This window comes from Bos mutus, chromosome 11 (assembly GCF_027580195.1).
Source record: "Bos mutus isolate GX-2022 chromosome 11, NWIPB_WYAK_1.1, whole genome shotgun sequence".
Classification (NCBI taxonomy): domain Eukaryota; kingdom Metazoa; phylum Chordata; class Mammalia; order Artiodactyla; family Bovidae; genus Bos; species Bos mutus.
Window position 1 is genome coordinate 102533641 of NC_091627.1, and position 25091 is coordinate 102558731.

At 38.5% G+C, this 25091-nt stretch overlaps 1 protein-coding gene across 2 annotated transcripts in view; it reads left to right on the forward strand.

Annotated features, from left to right (window-relative positions):
- MGAT4A (alpha-1,3-mannosyl-glycoprotein 4-beta-N-acetylglucosaminyltransferase A) overlaps nucleotides 1–25091 on the forward strand; it is a 126801-nt gene that overhangs the window by 52498 nt on the left and 49212 nt on the right. For both annotated transcript variants that reach the window (XM_070380000.1, XM_070379999.1), the window contains exons 3-5: nucleotides 2005–2172; nucleotides 3550–3690; nucleotides 14756–14889. In XM_070380000.1, coding sequence (XP_070236101.1) covers nucleotides 2005–2172; nucleotides 3550–3690; nucleotides 14756–14889 — 443 coding nt within the window. The remainder of the gene's footprint in view (nucleotides 1–2004; nucleotides 2173–3549; nucleotides 3691–14755; nucleotides 14890–25091) is intronic.

Sequence of the window (25091 nt, forward strand, 5' to 3'; positions counted from 1 at the left end):
CACCTTGTAGGTGGTAAGAGGTAACGAGGGGAAGAACTCAAGGATAGTTCACGCATGCTAATTTTGGACACAGTCTGCTTGGTGTGGTCAGCCTTTTCCCCACTGTCTGCACCTGGCAGTCAGCACGGTTTTCATTTCTAGAGCCATAGAGTGCATTCTCATCTCAGAGTAAGTTCCCTGTTGCTGCTTCTAGATTTTTTTGACCCTTTAAAAACATTCTTCTACATGAATTTTAGAATGACATGTCAAAAATGAAGTTCCAAATTTTTTTGCTATTTTGAAAGGCGTTGCATTTATTATTTAGCTTAGGGTAGGGTCTATCTTTTTTATTTTTTGCAAGATTGGGTTTCCCACTTAGAATTAATAACTGAGTTAATTTTTTTCTTCCATTACAGGCTCTAGGAAAAGGCTTATAGATTTTTTTAAATTTAATTTTTTAGGCATTTAGTTTTTTATCACATAACTCTTGAGTGCCTCTTACAGTGTAATTGTTAATAGTTTTGTGTTTGTGAATAGTACTTGTATAACATTTCTTTTGTTGTAAATGTACATGCATGGAAAAGTACTTAGACCATGAGTGTATAGTAATGAGTTTTATATAAGCCAGGCCAATGACTTGAACCTTGTTGGCACCTTGAGACTCCCCGTATACCCTTTCCTAGTCACAACTCCTGCCTCCTTCCTTCCCTCCTACAGCCAGCAAATTAAGAAACTAAAGCTGTTTATATTGTTCAATACAAGGAAACATGACAGTTAAGCAGGAAGACCTTATTTGCCACAAAATTCTTACGTGATATCTACTGTGTGGTCCTTTATGTGAGGGACAAGGAATAAGGCAATTGACTGTTTTTAAGACTAGCTTTATGAAACAGGCAGATTTCTGTTCCTTCTGTTTCTTACTGAGTCCATCCTTAAGTAAAACTGAGATTACAATATGAATTAAAAGTAGTCTTTCCAAGATTTGTTTCATTTAGATGTCAAATTAGTAGTAGCCTTAGATTATCTAGCTTGATAGAGATGCCAAAACCGTTCTGATTTCTCTTGTTTAATGAGGTTGTGGAAATTGCTTCACCAGCCTCAGCTTCCTTTCAGTGCTGCTGATCAAGATAAATGCATGATTTCTTTTCTGCGATCTCTCAGATTTTGGTGTCCGTTCTGTCCTGGGGCCTCTTATACACAGTGTACTTCATATTGAGCTGTCTTGTTCTCTTATTTCAGTGTCTACATTTACCCCCTTGTATTTCCCAGAGTAGGCTTTCTTGGCATGCGACTGTCTCAAATTCAAGTAACTGACTTTAAAAAAAATTGTGTTTATGTTTTTGGCTACGCCTCTTAGTTGCAGCATGTGGGATCTAGTTCCCTGACCAGGGATCAAACCCAGGCCCCCTGCATTAGGAGAGCGGAGTCTTAGCCACTGGATCACAGGGAAGTCCCTGAAATAATTGACTGTTGTCCTCTTACATCCACCTGAGTGATTTGTTAGGCATTAGGAATTTGACCCCAGTCTGGCCTGGGGAAATTTTTGCAGAATAGAAAGTACAGAAGAAATAGCCTATGGAAATGGATGGTTATGCTATAAATGTTATATTTATTATATTATTAGATATATTATCATCAGTTTCAATGATCCGTCTCTACCTTCATACAAATAGGGTCTTTATGGTTGTCTCTACCTTTTAAGAAATGATGTTGGTATCATGCTTGAAATGTTAGTTCCAAAAACGTTGTCTTTTTCTCCCTATCTTTAGCTTTCCAAAGTGCTAATTAGAAAGTGCTCACATCCTTACAGATATTGATAGCACTGTGTTGCTGGTGGCTTTGTCGCTACTTTGTTAGTTCAGACTCTTTTATTTTCAGTTCTGTCTCAGTGAATTCAAAAATGAGTATCTGTTTCTGAAAAGTGCAGCTTTAAAATTTCTGCTGTTCCAGTTCAGATTTGATTATGATGGTGTTTTTATGTTTTTTTTTAAGAAATGCACTAATAACGTGTAGTTTTGTTTTTAGAAAAAGTGATTGCTTATCAACGAGAATTTCTTGCTCTGAAAGAACGTCTCCGAATAGCTGAACATCGAATCTCTCAGCGCTCTTCTGAGCTCAGTGCCATTGTACAGCAATTCAAGCGTGTAGAAGCAGAAACAAACAGGAGTAAGGATCCAGTGAATAAATTTTCAGGTACAGGCACTGTTTTTTGTTTTATGGACAGATTATATTTTCAGAGAGTCGCGTGAACTACTCTCTTTGAAAGCTGTCGACGGTTGCTTACCAGCCAGCATTTATTAACCTCTACAGAGAGAAAAATCACCACGTAAAACTCTTTCTGTTGTTGTTAATTATAAAGCAATTTCATTAATTGCTAAATTTGATTTAAAGAGAGTAATATTAAGTTACATTTCAGTTATATACGTTTCATTGACAATAGTGAAGAAACAGCCTCTTTTTAAAAACATACAATATGAGGCTAAAATTTAACTTGGTGTTTATGATCCTTTCTGTTGTGACCTGTATGGACTTCAGATGAACTCTGGGGAATCTTTGAGCTATTTGAAACAAGTAGCGCTCTTAAATATGACTTACAAGAAATAAAAAAGACATAGTTTTACAATGGGTACTTTGAATTCATAAAAGTTAAATTCCTAAAAGGGAAATTACTGAACAATAGGATAAAATGTTTTCAGGTTTTTTATGCTGTTCTGAATAGCTGAAACATTTATTATATTATCACCACAATTTTAATATATATTATATAATCTAATTTAATTTGAAGGTGAATATTGTTGTCTTCTAATTTGTAGTTGTTGCTTTAAGATAAGATTAAACTTGAATTTCATGTATGATAGTCCTTTTGCATTTCTTCTGTGAAATTTTGGTTCTGAATTTTTGGAATATTTTAATGGAGTTTTCATATTGTTCTATATGAAATTGTTGTCAAGGCTACCAGTCCTTCCTGCTTACTTTCTTATGTCAAAAGTTAAGTTCTAGTTCAGTGGAATTTTAAAACAATATTCCTTATCCTATCAAGGTTTTATTTTTATATTAAATGGTTCATTGGTTCCTCTCATAAAACTGAAAAATGATTTAAAAGTTATGAACAGTACCAAAGATTCTCAGCTTGTGCTGTTTAAATTATTGTACTTGAATTAAAAGAAGAATCTTCCATGTGAAATTTTGGGCAAACGTAGTCGCATAAAAAAGTGGAAGCTACTGGTGGTCGTATTTATAATTATTACATTTTATGAATAGGTCACTTGTTTAAAGTCTGTCCCCTTGGGCTCGAGTTCTGACATATTACAAAGATGAGGAGTTCATGTCCCACCTTTTCATAGTACTTTAACTCACATTTTTAGCTTTATTTAGACTATTCTCAATATCATGACTCTGTGAGACTCTGGTTGCAAGTGTCCATGGAAATCTGACTCACCACAGCATGAGAGAAAAATTTAGGAGAGAAAATTCTTTTAGTTTTCATATATTTTTACTGCTGTCTTGGTAGCATCCATAACATCTAAAAGTAAGATATTAGCATGGAATGATTATACTTCTGTGTTTCAGATGATACCCTAAAGATATTAAAGGAGTTAACAAGCAAAAAGTCTCTTCAAGTGCCAAGTATTTATTATCATTTGCCTCATTTATTGCAAAATGAAGGAAGCCTTCAACCTGCCGTGCAGATCGGAAATGGACGAACAGGAGGTATGTTTATTTTGTTTCCCGTTGTAGCTGCGTTGCTGGTCAGAATTGTGTCTTGGGGTATTATGTGGTATTAACTTTACTGAGGCTTTCAATGGCTAAGTCAAATATCTCTTTGTAAATGTCACATTGCACTTGAAAATACGCAGGTTATTTTCAAATATCTTTTGATACTGATTTCTAACATTAATCCACAGTGATAAGAACACACTGTATGATTTCAGTACCTTTAGACCATAAAATTGTTTTTTATCCCTGGATATATTCCAGTGTCTCCTAGTTTATAGTCTATGGGAACTTGAATTTGTAACGTACTATTGTGTGAAAATTGTATAAATCTTAATTATGTTCAGTTGGTTCACGGTACGTTTCAGGTCTACTATATCCTTCTACATTTCTGTCTCTTCATTCTATTAATTTTTGAGAGTTTGATATTGCAACTGCAACTAAAATCTTAATTTTCTAATTAAAAATAATTTAAAAATAAGAGGAAAAAAAAAAAATGCACATTACTACTCTTAGTTGAATAGTCTCCATTTAAATAGTTACAAGCAAATTAAGTATTTGTATATTATATAAATAAAATTAATTTATACCAGCATCCTCATGCAAAAGAGCCATTTGTGAATCTTGTAGCATTCAATATGCTTACTAATAAAACTTTAATAAAAGTTTTAGTTTATTAAAAAAAAAATCACCATCTGGATAAGATGCCATAGCCATTTCATGCATTTGTTGTTTTAGACTATTTATTTATTAATAAGAATCAAATCAAAAGAAAGTAGAAGTGTTTTTAAAGTTATTTAAAACCTCTAAGGTCTCTTATAGGTTCTTTTATAGTCAGTTCTTGTTTCATGAATGTGACATTCTCTCTCTTTTTTGAAGTTGCTTTTTCTATCCCATTTGTTAAAGATTTTTTTCATCATAAATATAATAAAATCTTAGTCAACCAGCCTCTCAGTAGTTAACATTCTTATTAAGCTGAAACTGTTTTCTAAAGATAGAAAAAGCAGACAACTTGGGGGAAAACGACCAAGAGAACCTGCAGATTTTCTTTAAAAATCTTCGTTCCTAAATCTTTAGGCAATGGTTCTTAATATTTTTAAAGTAATACAACCCTTTAGTTATGTTAGGAAAGCTATTAACCTTCTACTTAGAAACATGCTCCTAGAAAAGTAATTTTATATGTAATTTCTGGGGTTTTGTGGAGCCCTAAAACCTATCTAGGCACTATACATGAAGAACTTCAGTTTATTTATTTTAATTATTTTTTTGTGGACTCCCCAGTGAGCCTTTTTTTTAATTTTTAAATTTTTTGGCCACACCACTTGGCGTATGGGACCGAACCTCCTCCCCATGCGTTGAAAGCACAAAGTCTTAACCACTAGACTGCCAGAGAAGTTCCCAGGAGCTTCAGTTGTTTCAGATCAAAGAAAACTGCTTTTTGCTTACAATTCTGTTCTTCCGAGGTCAGGCTGATTAAGGAACACTACTCAGACCAGCATATCCTTCTAAGGGTAAGGAGGGAGAAGATGGTCAGGGCAGCTACTGACCTCCTCAGGAAAGGAATTCTCACATCCACCCATCCTCCCGCAGATTTAGATCTGCAATAAACAGGCACAGCGAGCACAGATGGATCAAAGGCTGTCTTGTATAACGAGGGTTCCCAGATAGTTAAGAAAACCAACATCATGAATGACTTAATGACTCACAGAGCAAGCAGACTATAATATTAAGACATATTTTCAGAGGGATTAGAGATGAAAGCTCATAAGTGACTATTTATAAAAGGATCGGTTAGCATTTTTGTGTTTTTATTTTGATATTTGTATTTTAAGTTTGCATATTGTAAGGATAGATACAGCTGAAGATCAAATTAGTGATCAGAAAGATTGAGCTGGCTATGGAATTCTTCTGGAATGCAACATAAAGGATACAAAGAGTTCAGACCAACATTCTGACATTTATGTAAAAAGGAATATGAGAAAGAGAACAAAGAGAGTGAGGGGGAGAAATAATCAAATAAATAGTAGAAGAAAATTTCTTTGATTGAAGAAACACATGTGTCTTCAGATGAAGGACTCACTGCTGGGCAAGGTGGTTGAAAAAAGACCCTCCACAGGTTACCTATCAGAATGGCATTACTGATTGGTAGAGGACAGTGGGTAATTCTTTAAATATTTGCTGAAGTTAAAAGAAAAAATGGGGAGACTCCTCTGGGTGTCCAGTGGCTCAGACTGTGTGCTCCCAATGCAGGCGGCCCGGGTTAGAGCTAGATCCCACATGCCTCAACTAAGAGTTAACATGCCATGCCTAAAGCTTGTGGCAACTGCAGGCTGCAACCAAGACCCAGAGCAACCAAAAAAAATCCATGCGCTTGTGTGAGTTTTGTTACACAAAATCAGAAGTGATTCCTAGTCTTGTGATCCTCCTCCTACTACAGGAAGAATGCTTTAGTCAAATAATCAATTATATAAACAGTTGTACAGTTAAACAATGTTAATGATGTGAAGGATGATTTGAGAATGAATAGAAAGACTATTAAAGAGTTTAGTCTTGAAAAATACATTTGACCTGAGATCAGAGGAGTAGGTCGTTTACTGGTAAAGATGGGTGAATTAGTTTCCTGTTGCTGTGTGGCACCTTACCACAAGCTTGGCGACTTGAGACCACACAAATTTATTATCTTATAGTTCGGGAGGTCAGAAGTCCCAAAATCAGTGTGTCAACAGGAGCGTGTTTCCTTTGGAAGCTCTGGAGGAAAGTCGATTTCTTTGTCTTTTCCAGCTTCTAGAGACACCTTCGTTTTTTAGTCTGTGGGCCCTTTTATCTTCAGAGCATAGCATCTTCAGATTTCCCCCTGAATCTGACCCTTTAGCTTCACTGCTACACCTTAGAGCAGTGCAGATCACTGGGCTACGCCAATACCTAAGGTAAAAACTGTTAGGGCTTTCATAGTTTACTTGGTACCTCGGTCGTGTAATCTTTTCCCACAGATCTAACAGGTAGTTCTGTGAGTAAAGGAAACCACACAGTTGCTCTGTGATCCGTTTCCAATGAGTCATTTAGTTTTTAACAAACTGAGTAATTGAAGAAATGCCAAATTAAGGTTGTTCTTGATTTTTAAAGGAAATAAGTACTTGATTGAAAACTTGCTAGAAAATTGAAGAAAACTGATACAACTGTTGATATCTCTGTCAGTTTATAAACTCCACGAGGCAGTGGCCTTAGCTATCTCACGACTGTGTTCTATTTTATTGTTTTAGGCGTTTTATTTTGTATTTCAGTTCAGCTCAGTTCAGTCGCTCAGTCGTGCCCGACTCTGTGACCCCATGGACTGCAGCACGCTAGGCCTCTCTGTCCATTACCAGCTCCCGGAGTTTACTCAAACTCATGTCCATCAACTCAGTGATGCCATCCAACCATCTCATCCTCTGTCATCCCCTTCTCCACCTGCCTTCAATCTTTCCCAGCATCAGGGTCTTTTCCAATGAGTCAGCTCTTCACATCAGGTGGCCAAAGTATTGGAGTTTCAGCTTCAGCATCAGTCCTTCCAATGACCACCCAGGACTGATCTCCTTTAGAATGGACTGGCTGGATCTCCTTGCAGTCCAAGGGACTCTCAAGAGTCTTCTCCAACACCACAGTTCAAAAGCATCAATTCTTCGGCACTCAGCTTTCTTTACGGTCCAACTCTCACATCCATACATGACTACTGGAAAAACCATAGCCTTGACTAGATGGACCTTTCTTGGCAAAGTAATGTCTCTGCTTTTGAATATGCCATCTAGGTTGGTCATAACTTTTCTCCCAAGGAGTAAGCGTCTTTTAATTTCATGGCTGCAGTCACCATCTGTAGTAATTTTGGAGCCCAAAAAAATAAAGTCTACCACTGTTTCCACTGTTTCTCCATCTGTTTGCCATGAAGTGATGGGACCGAATGCCATGATCTTCGTTTTCTGAATGTTGAGCTTTAAGCCAGCTTTTTCACTCTCCTCTTCCACTTTCATCAAGAGGCTCTTTAGTTCTTCTTCACTTTCTGCCATAAGGGTGGTGTCATCTGCATATCTGAGATTATTGATATTTCTCCCAGCAATCTTGATTCCAGCTTGTGCTTCATCCAGCCCAGCGTTTCTCATGATGTACTCTGTATATAAGTTAAATAAGCAGTGTGACAATGTACAGCCTTGACGTACTCCTTTTCCTATTTGGAACCAGTCTGTTGTGCCACGTCCAGTTCTAACTGTTGCTTCCTGACCTGCATGTAGGTTTCTCAAGAGGCAGGTCAGGTGGTCTGGTATTCCCATCTCTTTCAGAATTTTCCACAGTTTGTTGTGATCCACACAGTCAAAGGCTTTGGCATAGTCAATAAAGCAGAAATAGATGTTTTTCTGGAACTCTCTTGCTTTTTCCATGATCCAGTGGATGTTGGCAATTTGGTCTCTGGTTCCTCTGCCTTTTCTAAAACCAGCTTGAACATCTGGAAGTTCACGGTTCACATATTACTGAAGCCTGGCTTGGAGAATTTTGAGCATTACTTTACTAGCGTGTGAGATGAGTGCAATTGTGCAGTAGTTTGAGCATTCTTTGGCATTGCCTTTCTTAGGGATTGGAATGAAAACTGACCTTTTCCAGTCCTGTGACCACTGCTGAGTTTTCCAGATTTGCTGGCATATTGAGTGTAGCACTTTTACAGCATCATCTTTTAGGATTTGAAATAGCTCAATTGAAATTCCATCACCTCCACTAGCTTTGTTCATAGTGATGCTTCCTAATGCCCACTTGACTTCACATTCCAGGATGTCTGGCTCTAGGTGAGTGATCACACCATCGTGATTATCTGGGTCGTGAAGATCTTTTTTGTACAATTCTTCTGGGTATTCTTGCCACCCCTTCTTAATATCTTCTACTTCTGTTAGGTCCATACCATTTCTGTCCTTTATTGAGCCCATCTTTGCATGAAATATTCCCTTGGTCTCTGATTTTCTTGAAGAGATCTCTAGTCTTTCCCATTCTGTTGTTTTCCTCTATTTCTTTGCATTGATCACTGAGGAAGGCTTTCTTATCTCTCCTTGCTATTCTTTGGAACTCTGCATTCAAGTGGGTATATCTTTCCTTTTCTCCTTTGCTTTTTGCTTCTCTTCTTTCACAGCTATTTGTAAGGCCTCCTCAGATACCCAGTTTGCCTTTTTGCATTTCTTTTTATTGAGGATGGTTTTGCTCCCTGTCTCCTATACAATGTCACGAACCTCCATCCTTAGTTCATCAGGCACTCTATCAGATCTAGTCCCTTGAATCTATTTCTCACTTCCACTCTATAATCGTAAGGGATTTGATTTAGGTCATACCTGAATGGTGTAGTGGTTTTCCCTACTTTCTTCAATTTAAGTCTGAATTTGGCAATAAGGATTTCATGATCTGAGCAACAGTCAACTCCCAGTCTTGTTTTGCTGACTGTATAGAGCTTTTCCATCTTTGACTGCAAAGAATATAATCAGTTTGATTTTGGTGTTGACCATCTGGTGATGTTCATGTGTAGAGTCTTCTCTTGTGTTGTTGGAAGAGGATGTTTGCTATGACCAGTGTGTTCTCTTGGCAAAACTCTATTAGCCTTTTCCCTGCTTCATTCTGTACTCCAAGGCCAAATTTGCCTGTTACTCCAGGTGTTTCTTGACTTCCTACTTTTGCATTCCAGTCCCCTATAATGAAAAGGATATCTTTTTTGGGTGTCAGTTCTATAAGACCTCGTAGGTCTTCATGGTGTCATTCAACTTCAGCTTCTTCAGTGTTACTGGTTGGGGCATAGACTTGGATTACCATGATATTGAATGTTTTGCCTTGGAAACGAACAGAGATCATTCTGTCATTTTTGAGATTACATCCAAGTACTGCATTTTGGACTCTTTTATGATGGCTACTCCATTTCTTCTAAGGGATTCTTGCCCATAGTAGTAGATACAATGCTAAGTGTTATGTGGCAGCCTGGATGGGAGGGGAGTTTGGGGGGAAATGGATACATATGTATGTATCGCTGAGTCCCTTTGCTGTTCACTTGAAACGATCACAACATTGTTAATTGGCTACACCCAAATACAAAATACTGTTCATGGGGTTCTCAAGGCAGGAATACTGAAGTAGTAAAATTTACCCATTCCAGTACATTTTAAGTTGCTGATTCCTAGAATGTTGATGTTCACTCTTGCCATCTCCTGTTTGACCACTTCCAATTTGTCTTGATTCACATACCTAACATTGCAGGTTCCTATGCAATATTGCTCTTTAACAGCATCGGACCTTGCTTCCACACCAGTCACATCCACAGCTGGGTGTTTTTTTTGCTTTGACTCCGTCTTTGGCTCAGCCTTATTTAACTCAATGAAACTTTGAGCCATGCCATGTAGGGCCACCCAAGATGGACAGGTCATGGTGGAGAGTTCTGACAAAATGTGGTCCACTGGAGACGGGAACAGCAAACCACTTGAGTATTATTACCTTGAGAACCCATGAACAGTATTTTGTATTTGGGTATAGTCAATTAACAATGTTGTGATGGTTTCAGGTGAACAGCGAAGGGACTCAGCGATACATACGTAAGCATCCATTTTCCCCCAAACTCGCCTCCCATCCAGTCTGCCACATAACACTGAGCAGAGTTCCCTGTGCTTACAGTAGGTCCTTGTTGCTTAGCCATTTTAAATATCGCAGTGTGTATGTGTCCATCCCAAACTCCCTCTCTCCTCTTCCCAGCCTTCTCCCCAGCAACCATGAGTTCCTTCTCTAAGTCTGAGAGTTTCTATGTTGTAAGTTGCAACTGTGGTTTTAGATTGTCTGGTACATTACAGACCAGACAGATGTATTACAGATGCACAGTTCATACTTGAATGGGAAATACTGGACAGTGAATCAATGGAACAGAGTACCTAGTCCAGCCCTCGGGCTCTATTTCTGTTTGGCTACTCGACGCACCTTGCTCCTCACGTCAGGATGACGAGTGTGCTCAGTTGCTCAGTTGCATCCGACTCCTTGTGACTCCACGGACTGTAGCCCACCAGGCTCCTCTTGTCCATGGGATTCTCCAGGCAAGAATACTGGACATTAAAAAGAATACATTTGAATCAGTTCTAATGAGGTGGATGAAACTGGAGCCTTTATACAGAGTGAAGTAAGCCAGAAGGAAAAACATAAATACAGTATACTAACGCATATATATGGAATTTAGAAAGATGGTAACAATAACCCGGTGTTATGCGAGACAGCAAAAGAGACACTGATGCATAGAACAGTCTTATGGACTCTGTGGGAGAGGGAGAGGGTGGGAAGATTTGGGAGAATGACATTGAAACATGTAAAATATCATGTAAGAAACGAGTTGACAGTCCAGGTTCGATACATGATACTGGATGCTTGGGGCTAGTGCACTGGGACGACCCAGAGGGATGGTATGGGGAGGGAGGAGGGAGGAGGGTTCAGGATGGGGAACACATGTATACCTGTGGCGGATTCATTTTGATATTTGGCAAAACTAATACAATTATGTAAAGTTTAAAAATAAAATTAAAAAAAAAATAAAAAAAAAAAAAGAATACTGGAGTGGGTAGCCATTCCCTTCTCCAGGAGATCTTTCCATCCCAGGGATTGAAACCAAGTCTCCTGAGTCACAGGAGGATTCTTTACCATCTGAGCCATGAGAGAAGCCCCCACTGGGAGGATGATACGGCCTTATTCTTGATATTCCTGAAGTTTTTCTTCCAAACTCTGACCCTTTAGAATACTTTCATTTTCTACCTTGTAAACCACAGAAGAAGAATTGTAGCAAACAGGACAGGCTGGGTTATGTGGTGGTAACTAACAACTCCCCAGATTTAATTAATTGAAGGTGTATTTATTTCTGCTCAAAGTACATGTTCATTAGGGTTAGCAGGGGACTTCATGCATCACTGACCACTCAGGATCCAGGCTGATGGAGCAGTTGCCATGTTAAATGTTAAATGGCTGCTCTGCTAAGCAGAAAAGATTTCACACTAAGTTCTAGGTACTCAGGACCCGAGTTACACGTGGTGGTGACTCATTGTTACTAATTATGTCCTCTCCTCCCAAGTTCCCCAGCCACTCAGGTGGTGCTAGTGGTAAAGAGCCCTCCTGCCAATGCAAGAGAAATAAGAGGCATGGATTGGATCCTTGGGTTGGGAAGAGCCCCTGGAGGAGGGTATAATACTCCAGGATTCTTGCCTGGAGAATCCCATGGACAGAGGAGCCTGGTGGGCTACAGTCTGTGGGGTCACAAAGAGCTGGACATGACTGAAGCGACTTAGCACACAGCATGCACCAAGAAGACTTTACCACATCTCCAGAAGGCAGGAAAGAGCTGTCCTTTTTTTATGGTATTTTGTGAATTACCACTGGCATGGATACTCTTAATTCTGTAGATTTAGCTGAAATTAGTACTTTCCTTTTTAATGCTTTTGGAGACCTTGAGTGCCTTGGTTTAAACTAAAGAATATCTATTTCAGGTCCAAAACAGTCTATTGGGGAAAAATGGCTTCTTCTCTAAACATGCCATCTAACTCTTTGTGTCTATTCTCCACGAAGTTTGGTAACCTTTTAAAATTGCAAATGGATACTGTCACTTCCCCACTTACCACCTTACAATGGCTTTCCCTTGCACAAAACTAAAACTAAATTTAAGGTTATATGTGATCTGATCCTGAACTGATTCGTCTGAGTCTAATCTCATTCTGCTTTGGATACGTTCTATTCTTGCTCTTGCATGACTAGCTTAAGACCACTCTCTCTTCAGCACCCAGCTATTTCCTCATCTTCTTCATCTTCTCTCTCTCATCGTTAGTTACCAGCTCCATTGATATTAGACAGTCTGTTCATGACTGTACTGTCTGTAGAGGTACCTTTCCTTCCCCTGTCCTCTGCACATTCTTTTTAATATTGCCACGTTTTAAGATTTTTGTTGTTGTTGAGGTGCTAAGTCATGTCTGACTCTTTGTGACCCCATGGACTGAAGCACAACAGGCTCCCCTGTTCTCCACTATCTCCTGGTATTTGCTTAGATTCCTATCCATTGAGTTGGTGATGCTGTCTAATCATCTGATCCTCCGGCGCCCCCTTCTCCTTTTGCCTTCATTCTTTCCCAGCATCAGGGTCTTTACCATTGAATTGGCTTTTCACATCAAGATTATTAAAAATTGTTTATCTTTTTCCATCCTCTAGAATGTGTTCAGTAAGAAAGGTCCCATGAAGGCAAGGACCTTATCTATGTTGGCCACTCTTATATCCCTAACACCTAGAATAATGCCTTGTGTTTAATGTGGTCAATATGTATGTTCAAAACAAATATAGCACTTCTTTTTTTGAGTCCTTGAAAACTCTTCAGCCCAGAATGAGAGAGAGGATTATGATATTCACACTTGGGGGTTTCCCTTAAGCTATTTGGACCTTAGTATTCTGAACTGCACAATCCTGGTAGTAAAATCATGGACCCATAATCTTTAAGCCTCCTTCTAGCTTTAGAAGTCTATGACCTCTAAGTATTGGGTTGGCCAAAAAGTTCATTTGGATTATGGGAAAAGCTGATATTTTGTAGTACAGTATCTCCAATGAATTGTTACGTTATTAAAACTTCATTTAAAATTTTGCAAGCTACTTCTCCACTGATATATAACACTTAAGATACTAAGACTTTGAAAGATGTTATTTTTAAAAACATTGTGAAATACTGTAATATATGTGTTCCTAAATATTATTGTGCTGTGAAGAATTGTGTCATAAAATGCTAAAAATGGGGTTAGGATCACAGCACTCAAAAACACTGTCAGTTGCACACGAAGAAAAGATGAGCTCATCAAAGCGGTGGCACGATGTCACACATACTCAGTGTCGGAGAAATGCGTAAACACTACAAGAAATACCATATTCCATCAATACCTTGTGATGAAGACTTGAGGTTTGCTTGTTGAAGTGGGCTTCGGAGGGACTGCAGCCTGGAAGGTTTTTGTGAAGTGGTGCAAAGTGGGCGGACTGAAATCTGGTGGAAAGTTGTAGCACCAGAAATAGACGGGTGTGGTTCTCAGCGTGCAGTGAAGTGAGACAGCTGTGCATTATTTTTACCCGGCTTGGTTCACTTTTCTGAACTCAGTCCAAATGGGTACGGTTTTCTGTGCTCACCTAGTAAGTGTTTGTCCCGGGGGAGAATTGCATAAAAGCCAACATAAAATCCACATCATGCTCAGATTGTTCTCTAGTGTATTCATCATGTCGGAAGAATGCTTTAAAACAGGCATTATGGTAGACCTGACTGTAACTTTAAGACTTTAAGTTGCACAAACAGAACACAATTTCCGCATTACCTCACTTAGTTTCTGTAAACATTCACACCTTTTGTAGCTGTTGTATAATGATCAAAACCAGGAAATTAGCATTAATGCTGTTAACCTTGGCTCTTACTCAGATTCTGTCATTTTATTACTGTTGTTGCTGTTATTCTGTTCCAGGATCTAACTCAGGGTCCCGTATTTCTTGTACTTGTCAGGTCCCCTTAGTCTTCTCCAGTCAAGGACAGTTCCTCATCCTTTCTTTCCTGGTCTTGGTGGAGTATCCCCTGAGTTTGTATTTGTCTGACGTTTCTTCATGGTTAGATTGGGGTTATGAATTTGGAAAAAAGCCACAGAAGGGCTGTTGTGTCCTCCTTAGGGCGCCTCATACATAACATGTGAGACATTAATTTTTAGGATGTGTTTAATATTTCTAAGTTTCAATTATATAATAAAATCTGTTGTTTATACTTTACTGTTCATTTTTACTGTGTGGTTTAATGTCTTTCATCTTTATCAGTTCTTTGGCATTATTGCTTTCCTTACGAAGAAGCCATATGGAAAAGAATTACTGTGTAATAGGCATACCCCATATCTTTGATTATTTTTCTTTCTGAAATGTAGTATATTTTGATCACCCAATTCTTTCTATCAATTTTAGAGTGTATAATTTTGAAATAGTGGAGTTTTTCTGCATTGTCTCTGTGACATCTTTTAATATAATTACTATCATTTTTTTGTTTCAGTTTCAATAGTAATGGGAATTCCTACAGTGAAGAGAGAAGTTAAATCTTACCTCATAGAAACTCTTCATTCCCTTATTGATAATCTGTATCCTGAAGAGAAGTTGGACTGTGTTATAGTAGTCTTCATAGGAGAGGTAATTATTTGTTATATATATATTTTTACTATGTATAATCTGTAAGAATTGAGACCATATTTTGAATATGCTCTTATAAACTTTTTGTATAAAATGTGATGAGCAGCAGCAAAGGTTAGGTGGTCTATTCCATCTGACAGTTAAATATAAATCTAACTTGTAATCTTTGCATTCACTTCCTTTCTGTATTCACAATCCAGGAATGGCAATATCTGTTGTCAGTTGGATGATATTATATATATAGATCCTTTACGAACGAGTCTCCATTTTTAGCTCTAGGACCTGAACTTGGAGATTTGCATTAATGTCTTTGGGGAGCTTTGAAACCTGAGAAAGGTTTAGCCTAGGCTGGGGTTTCTCTCATTTCTATCCTCCCTACCCCTTCTCTGCACTCCCAATGTCCAGCACATTATCGTAAACCTATGGCTGATCCATGGTGGTGTTTCTATCATTTCTATCCTCCCTACCCCTTCTCTGCACTGCCAATGTCCAGCACATTATCGTAAACCTATGGCTGATCCATGGTGGTGTTGGTAGACGCCACCACAGTGCTGTAAAGCAGTTGTCCTTCATTTCAAAACAAAGAAACTTTAAAAAGTCAAAAAATGAAAAGTCAAACATCATGTTAATGATAAATACTATATTTCTTTTATTTTAGTCTCCTCAAAAGATATGGGGAAAGAGTAAATCTGGAGCAAGTTTTTTTAATGAGGAAGAAGCACCCTGGAATAAATATTTCCTTAATTATTATAGAATTTCAGAACATAAGAAGGTTTTATAACCTCATCTGATGATTCTGGCCCACTGATTGCCAACTTTTCAGTGTTTCCTGTCTCTTTTTAAATGAAAATGTTCTTGTTTATATATAAAGAATAAACACATGTATATTGTTCAAAACATTACAGAAATATATATTGAAAAATTGCCTGTAATTCCTCCATATAGATATAACTACTGTCACTATTTTGAAATACATATATCTTGAGGTATGAAATATGAAATACATATATCTTAAGACATTTTTCCCCTGGCTGTATACATATATGTAAATGGAATTGTTCTGTATATCTCTTAGTATCATGGACATTTTCCCAAGCTAAAACAGATAGCTATCACACCATCATTGTTATGGCATCGTAACATTCCACTGTATGGTTTTTAACATTCTTTTTTTTTTTTTTTTTTTTAACATTCTTGATTTAGTTTCTGATTGACAGATTTAGACTGTTTCACACTTTTGCTATTTTCACAGTGCACTGAACATGACTATAAATAAATGGTTGTGCACTTGGCTGGTACTGATGCAGGATCAATTCCTAACTAACATGGAATTACTGGGTAAAGTCCACATACATTAAATTTTCACACCTGGGCAAGATGCCGTGCAGAAGTTAAGCTGCTCATGTCCCTTTTCAGCAGTCTGGGAGAGAGCTTGGTACCCTGTCCCCAGGCTCTGTGAGATAATGTTACTATTCTTCAAGTTTATTTTGGCTAATTTGATAGGTAATGATAATACATTGCTTTTGTTTAATTTGGATTTGTCTATTGAATGGGTTTACATGGTTTATATATATTTGGGCCATTTGTATTTATAATATTATTATTATTTAACTCATTTATTTTAATTGGAGGCTAGTTGAAATATTGTGGTGGTTTTTGCCATACATTGACATGAATCAGCCACGGGTGTACATGTGTCATGGCACCCTACTCCAGTACTCTTGTCTGGGAAATCCCATGGACGGAGGAGCCTGGTGGGCTGCAGTCCATGGGGTTGCTAAGAGTCGGACATGACTGAGCGACTTCACTTTTCACTTTCCTGCACTGGAGAAGGAAATGGCAACCCACTCCAGTGTTCTTGCCTGGAGAATCCCAGGGACGGGGAAGCCTGGTAGGCTGCTGTCTATGGGGTCGCACAGAGTCGGACACGACTGAAGCAACTTAGCAGCAGCAGTACATGTGTCCCCCTGTCCTGAACCCCCCTCCCACCTCCCTCCGCCTCGGGTTGTCCTCTGGGTTGTCCCAGTGCACTGGCTTTGAGTGGCCTGCTTCATTCATTGAACTTGGACTGGTCATCTGTTTCACATATGGTAATATATGTGCTTCAATGCTATTCTCTCAAATCATCCCACCCTTGCCTTCTCCCACGGAGTCCAAAGTCTGTTTTTTACATCTGTGTCTCTTTTGCTATCTTGTATATAGGGTCATCGTTACCATCTTTCTAAATTCCATATATATGCGTTAATATACTGTATTGGTGTTTTTCTTTCTGACTTTCTTTCTTACTCTGTATAATAGGCTCCAGTTGCACCCACCTCGTTAGAACTGACTCAAATGTGTTCTTTTTTATAGCTGAGTAATATTCCATCGCATATGTGTACCTCAGCTTTCTTATCCATTCATCTACCAGTGGACATCTAGGTTGCTTCCATGTCCTAGCTGTTGTAAACAGTGCTGCAATGAACATTGGGGTGCATGTGTCTCTTTCATTTCTGGTTTCCTCGATGTGTACACCCAGCAGTGGGATTGCTGGGTTGCATTCTATTTCTAGTTTTTTAAGGAATCTCCACACTGTTCTCCATAGTGGCTGTGCTAGTTTGCATTCCCACCAACAGTGTAAGAGGGTTCCCTTTTGTCCACACCCTCTCCAGCATTTATTGTTTGTAGACTTTTCGATAGCAGCCATGCTGACGGATGTGAGATGGTTCCTCATTGTGGGTTTGATTTGCAGTTCTCTGATAATGAGTGATGTTGAGTAGCCTTTGCTCATTTTCATTTGTAAGTGTTGATTTATAAGAAATTTTCATATGAATGAACTCTGACTGTTTAACTCTTGTCCAGTTTGTTTTTTGCATGAGCTTTGTTTATGATGTTTTTGTCTGTTATAGAAATTTTACATTTTAATTAATCAAATTTGTCAATCACACATTGTATATCAGTAGAAATTGGTACAACCTCTTTAGAAAGCAGTTTGTCAGTTGCTGTTAAAATGTCAGGTCTCCTCTGTGAGCTAACATCCTGCTTCTAAAAATTGATCCAGTAGAAACATTTTTGAGTATTTAAATATATTCCAGCACATGACACATTCATACAGCTCTTAAAGTGCATTGACAAATGAATGGAGAAAATGGTCTCGTGAAATAGACTGGGAACCATTTTTTAAATTAATTCTTATTGAAGTCTCACTGTTTTACAATGTTGGTTAGTTTCTGCTGTGCAGTAAAGTGAGTCAGTTTTATATATGTGTATATATTTATATATATCCCCTCTTTTTTAGACTTTCTTAGACTTGAAACTGTTAGTAGCAGATATCTTGAGAACGGGGATTATGGGAAGATACCACTTTATATTGCATTTAGTTTTGTAAAATTAAAACTGAAAAAATTGCTCTCTCTTTGTTTTTGACTGTGCTGGGTCTTTGTTGCTGTGTGGGAGCTTTCTCAAGTTGTGGTGCCGGGCTTCTCATTGCAGTAGCTTTTCTTGTTGGGGAGCATGGGCTCTGGGGTGTGTGGGCTCAGTAGTGTGAGGCACGGCTTAGTTGCTCTATGGCATGTGGGATCTTCCTGGACCAAGGATCAAGTCTGTGTCCCAGGCATTGGCAGGTGGATTCTTATGCACTGTACCACCAGGGAAGACCTAAGATTAGAACTTTTTTGCAACGAGCTTGCACTGATTTTTATCAGGAAAAAAGCCTTAAAATTTAAAAACTATAGAATAAAAAACTATCCTTATTCATTTGAAAAATTGTACTCAGCTTATAGACAGAGATAAACACTTGCTGTTGTTCAGTTGCTCAGTTGTGTCCAACTCTTTGCGACCCCGTGGACCTCAGCACGCCAGGCTTTCCTGTCCTTCAGTGTCTCCTGGAATTTGCTCAAGTTCATGTTTATTGAGTTGGTGATGCCATCCAGCCATCTCATCCTCTGTCTCCCCATCTCCTGCCTCAATCTTTTCCAGCACCAGGCTCTTTTCCAGTGAGTCAGCTCTTTGCAGCAAGTGACCAAAATATTGAAGCTTCAGCTTCAGAATCAGTTCTTCCAATGAATATTCAGGGTTGAGTTCCTTTAGGATTGACTGGTTTGATCTCCTTGCAGTCCAAGGGACTCTCAAGAGTCTTCTCCAGCACCACAGTTCTAAAGCATCAGTACTTTGGCACTCAGCCTTCTTTCTGGTCCACCTTTCACATCTGTACATGACTACTAGAAAAAACATAGCTTTGACTGTATGGACCTTTGTTGGCAAAATGATGTCTCTGCTTTTTAATGTGCTGTCTAGGTTTGTTATAGCTTTTGAACACTATGAAGATTCAGGGCCCTCTTGCTGTAGCTGTTTCTCTGATCACTAAGATGTAATAATGCTGGGTTTGGAGTCACATGACCTGTGTTCAGGGTCTGGATTCTGCCATTGGAGCAGGTAGTTTTTTTGGTCAGCCTCAGTTTCTTCATCTTTAAAAGGAGAATAATGCCTTTGAGGTCAACATTGTTGCAGGGAGGTGCAATGAGATCACACTGAGGAAAGTCCCAGTATAAAATTATTAATCCCCACATTTGGTTCAACATTGATTAAGAGTTTTCACTTAAGTGTCTGGTAGCCTGGGACTCATTTAATACTATTCCCAAATGTGTGTTCTATGACTCTGACCATGATCTTCGTGTAAGGTGGTTCCTAATCTAGATCTCTAGCTTCTTCTTGAGTCTCTACTTTCAACTGCTGACTTGATAACATTATTTGAAGTATTTTATGGGCAACTCTTAATCTGTCCGTAACTAAATTAATCTGGTTTCTCCAAACTGCCTCTCTTCCAGGTTTCTGGTCTGTTTATTAAAGGTTCTTTATATCATAGTGTGGGCTTCCGTTATGGCTCAGCTGGTAAAGAATCCGCCCGCAATGCAGGAGACCTGGGTTCGATCCCTGGGTTGGGAAGATCCCCTGGAGAAGGGAAAGGCTACCCACTCCAGTATTCTGGCCTGGAGAATTCCATGGACTGTATAGTCCATGGGGTCGCAAAGAGTCGGATATGACTGAGCGACTTTCACTGTCATTTGACATCATAGGGTTAGTAGGTCTGGGCTGTGGTCATTCTGCTGTCAGTTTGTTACATAGACCTTGGATGGTCTTGATTCCCTTTGTGTTATTTCTCACCCTAAACGTTGTTTCTTCCTTTTTCTTTCTTATTCCTCCTTCAGCTCCCAGCTCATCCCTCTTATGAAAGTTTCCCCTACTCTACCATTTGAAATTAACCTAGAGTGAATTGGCCAAAGTAAATTTGTGTTTGGCTAACCTTTTCAGCTTTTAGAAAAGTATGAATTACCATGAGTCTACTTTAACATGTGAGGAGAAAATTAGAATTGAAAAAACTAGACAAGAATACACATAGGCAGTGAAGCAGGTCATAGTCTCTTCATCCTTGTTGAACTTTCTGTTCTTTGTGTTTTTTCCTTGAAGTAGGGAACCGTAAGATGCCCCTTGGGGAAGAAAGGAGAGTCAGAAAAGTAATCATCTGTTGTGTTTCTATTTCTTTGTTCCTCTCTGATGATTTTTCCTTAAATATCCATTGGTTTAACTTGATGAGATATTTACAGAAAATTCAAGGTTTTGAACAGTTGGCTGTTGGTGCATTACTGAGAGTTCAGTAACTGCATTCTGAAATTGCAGGAGGAGTAGAGAGGAATGAATGCCACGTGCTCTGAAGGATCTGTGATACCAACCAAGGGTGGTATTCCTATTTGAAGATTGCATCATTCTTGTGTTTCCTTATACTTAGAATATAATTCTTATTTTTGTATCCCAGTGATCCTTGGTTGTCTTATTTTTATGTATATATTTTACTATTAATTTATAATATTTCTTATTTCACAATCATTTCTATAACGTTATTTCTGTCACCATCATTTCTGGCAGAATATTTTCCTACAGTATACTCTGAATTTTAGCAAAAATTATTTTTTTATGTTCCTTTCTTATCTTTGGAGAATTCCCCATTTAATGAATCTTGTTGAAAGAAAGTGTCTTCCTCCCACTGTGGAAACTAAAAAATGCCAGATATTTGCTTGACTCGTTCAGTCATGTGACCTAAGCTCAGCTATGTGGCTGTTCCTTTCCCGGACTTTGCATGGAGCTTCAGTTTTTTCAGATGACATGGAAAACCCCTCCAAAACAGGCAGATTGCTTTGAGTAAGAGGAGAATTTATTAAGGTGGCTGGATACAGGATCAGTTTATACTTCTAAATGCCAATAGCAAAAAATTGGAAAATATGTTTAGCATTATTTTTCTAAAGAAGCAGAGATCATGGACAGTGCATTCTGGTGATGGACAGTGGTGGTATTGGGGTCTCCAGGGACTACAGGGGCAGAGTCCAGAGCACCGACTATTGATGGATGGTGAGGACTTGAAAGCTATGGCATTGTGACCATTCTGTGATTTTTGGCTCTGACCCCGCTTTATTTCTGCCGCCTTCCTAGCCTGGTTCCTCAGCCTCACTGGAGGTTCTGTGAATTCTAACCAGTAGTCTTCAGTAAATTGTTTTTCTAACTATTCTACCTGAGTCAATTTCTGTTGGTTCCAACTAAGATCCTGTTTGCCTAGAAACAATCTGAAAGCCATATGTAATTATTTTTAAGTTCCTAAACAATAGATTTCAAGTTGTGATCCTACAATGAAATAACAAATTCATCATGTTGGGAAAATACCTAAAAGTAGTCTCTGAAAAGTTGAGTTTAGAGACTTTCTGGCTCCTTGGAGTGTTTTAATATTTGGCGTGAGAAAGTTTTGCTTTTTCCTCAGTTTCCGGTTTTACTGCTGCACACATCCTAGTTTGAGTTTTGCGGTGAGAGTGCCAGAGACCTTTAGTATGCTTTCTTTAAGTTCTTTGATTTAAATTGAGTCAGTAGTGCTAGTTGGTTAGCAGGCCTGTGGGCAGGATTTGCAGAGCAGGTAAATTTGTAAATGAAAACAAATTGAATAATAACCAGAGAGAATTGATCCAGTTGCTGTGGATTTTAATTTTTTGTTCTATGGTTTATTTGCAAGGGAAAATTATTTGCTACTTAGTTAATTTTTTGGTCAGGTAATAGGATCATATGGTTTAAAAATTATAAATGTGTGTTATATACCCCAAAAAGTCTCTCCTGTAAGGCTGTTCCCCTTGCCTGTTGTTGTTGGATTTTTTATTTTAAGCTTTTATATTGGACATTAGCCAATTAACAATGTTGTGATAGTTTCAGGTGGACTGCAAAGGGGCTCAGCCATACATATACATGTGTCCATTCTCCCCCAAACTCCTCTCCCATCCAGGCTGCCACATAACACTGAGCAGAGTTCCCTGTACTTACAGTAGGTCCTTGCTGGTGATCCACTTTAAACACAGCCGTGTGTATATCATCCTCCCAAACTCCATGACTATCCCTTCCCGCCTCCATCCCCTCTACCCCACCCCTGGCAACGGAAAGTTCATTCTCTTAAGTCTGTGAGTGTGTTTCTGTTTTGCAAATACATCCGTTTGCATCATTTCTCTTTAGATTCCACACGTAAGGGGTGGCGTGTGATGCGTGCCCTTCTCTGCCTGCCTTCACTCAGCACGGCGCTCGGTACGGCCCCCTCGCCTGTTACGGTTTTCTCCCCATTCAGAGATGCTTCACGAGTGTAGGCGTGGATGTGTTATTTTTCTCCCCGTTTCTACATAGATGATATAATACTAACAGACTTTCATATTAGAACAGTAAGAGCTACCTAGGTTTCTTGTCAGTTTTGATAAAATGCCTTCCTAGAAAGTGGTTCATTTTATAAGTTTGAAAATTTGCTTCATATAGAGTGGAGCAAAGTACTGTTCTTTTTGTGACGATTCCGCCATAATCTCTTTGTTCATGTGTTTGTTTGTATGCCCTTCCCCTTTGATGGGTTAGCCAGTGGGTCTGCTTTTATTCATTATCCTCTAAACCATCTTTTAGGTTCATAATTTCTCTCTTTTGTTTTCTAATTTATTAATGTCTGCTTTTAACACTATTAATTTTTTGCTTTTGTTGGTCCCATTTTATACTTTGCAAACATCTTGACCCAGATGCTATGCTGATTTATTATATGCTATTTATTTTTTCCTTTTGCTAATATAAGAACTAATATAAATTTTCTTTTGAGTACTGTGTTAGCTGTATCCCATAGGTTCTAATGTGAAATGTTTCAATTCTTATTAGTCCATGATTTGTGAAATTGAAGTATCGTTTATTTATAGTGTTACAGTTTCAGGTGTACAACATGGTGATTCAGTGTTTCTGCAGATTATCGTCCATTTAAAGTCATTATAAATGGCTATATTTTTTGTATCTATAAATTTCCTACCCCTACCCTGCACCATCTGTGATTTTGGTTTGTGTTTCCTCTTCGACCAAGGAGATGACCAAGAGTGTTCTTAAATTTTCTTGTTGGTAGGGGCTTTTTGTTTTTTGCATTGGTTATTTTGGGGGGAAGTTTCACATTTCATTTTTAAAAACTATTTTGAAATAATCTTCAACTTGTAGGAAATTTGCAGAAGTTATGCTGAGTTCCCAGATACCCTGTCGCCGATCTCCCCAAACGTCGGCATCTTACACGGCCATAGTGTACATCTGTGTGCATCCTGTGTGTGTCTGTTGGGAGGTGCAGCCCAATACCACAGGGTTTATTCTGGCCTCCGAGCTCATTCCTTAGTTTTGTCTCTTTTGCTCCAACGATGAGAAGTTTGGTCCTCATGCTTCATAGTGTAGCTACTTACTTGGTGTGTGTGCTCAATTGTGTCCGACTTGCAGCCCCAGCGACTGTAGCCTGCCAGGCTTCTCTGTCCGTGGACCTTTTCAAACAGTACTGGAGCAGGTTGCCATTTCCTGCCCCAGGGGATCTTTCCAACCTGGGGATTGAACCCGTGTCCCTTACATGTTCTGCATTGGCAGACGGGTTCTTCGCCACTAGCTCCACCTGGGAACCCCATCTACTTACTTGCTTAACCTACTTAAATCTGTTGATTGAAGTTCATTTTCTCGTTTTCCTCAAGAAAGGTTCATGTGAGGAATTTCTTTTTTTTCCCTAAGAGGTTAGGGGAGTAGTATAGTGCTGTTGCTGAAACTAGACAGATGTTATTCCAGCTTTCTTATTTTTGCTACAAGTAATCCATATTTAGTCTGATTGCCCAGAAGATTCTTTTTCAGTTTTAAAGCCTACTAATTTTGCTATAATATGTCTTGATTTTAACAACTATGTGTGGATCATTTTTCCTGGCACACGATATATTCTTTAGGTATATAGAGTCAAGTCTTCTTTAAGTTCAAGAAAGAACTTTGGAATGGTACCTTTTATTATGAAAACTTTAAGACATACAACAAAATTGATAGAATTTTACAGTAAATACCTATTTACAGACTACCTGAATTCTACTAATGTTTTCGTGTTTGTGTTTGTCACATCTCTATCTATCATAATTTGAACCTTGCCCATTAAAAATTTGGATGGTGGTGTTGAGGTTTTTAGAGTTCTTTGCATATAATGGATGCCATTCCTTTGTCAAATACGTGATTTTGTGAATGTTTCCCCCAATCTGTGGAAGTCTGTGCATCTTTTTGCCTTGTCTTAGTGAGCACAACCTTTTCATTTTGATGAAGTTTAATTTGTCAATGTTTCTGACTTTGTCAACAGTTATGACTGTTGCTCTCCATGACTTAAGGAACCCTTGCTTCCCCCTAAATCATAAAGATTTTCTTCTCTGAAAAATTCACACTTCAACTTCTGCTTTAGGTCTACAGTCCATCTAGTGGTAATTTTTTGGTCACATTAAAGTTCACTGTTTTTATATGGATGTCATTTACTCTTGTACCAGGTACTGAAACATGTTCCTTTCCCCATTGGATTTCTTTGGTGCTCTGGTTGAAAATCCGGTGATCCTATAAGTGTGGGTCTTTTTTTGTTTTATTCCATTGATCTGTAGGTTGATCCTTATACAAACTCCTCACTATCTTAATGACTATAACTTTTAAGTATTGAAGTCAGGTAAGATTAAGTCCTCCAATTCTCTTCTTTTCAAGATTATTTTAGATACTTTAGGTCTTTTGCATTTCTGTGTATATTTTAGAATCATTCCAATCATTTCTACTATCTGCAGCTGCTTCACAACAGCTTCAACTGGGTGTGTTTTTCTTTTAAGTTAATGAAGAAGTATTTGGTCCTTATTTCTCACCTG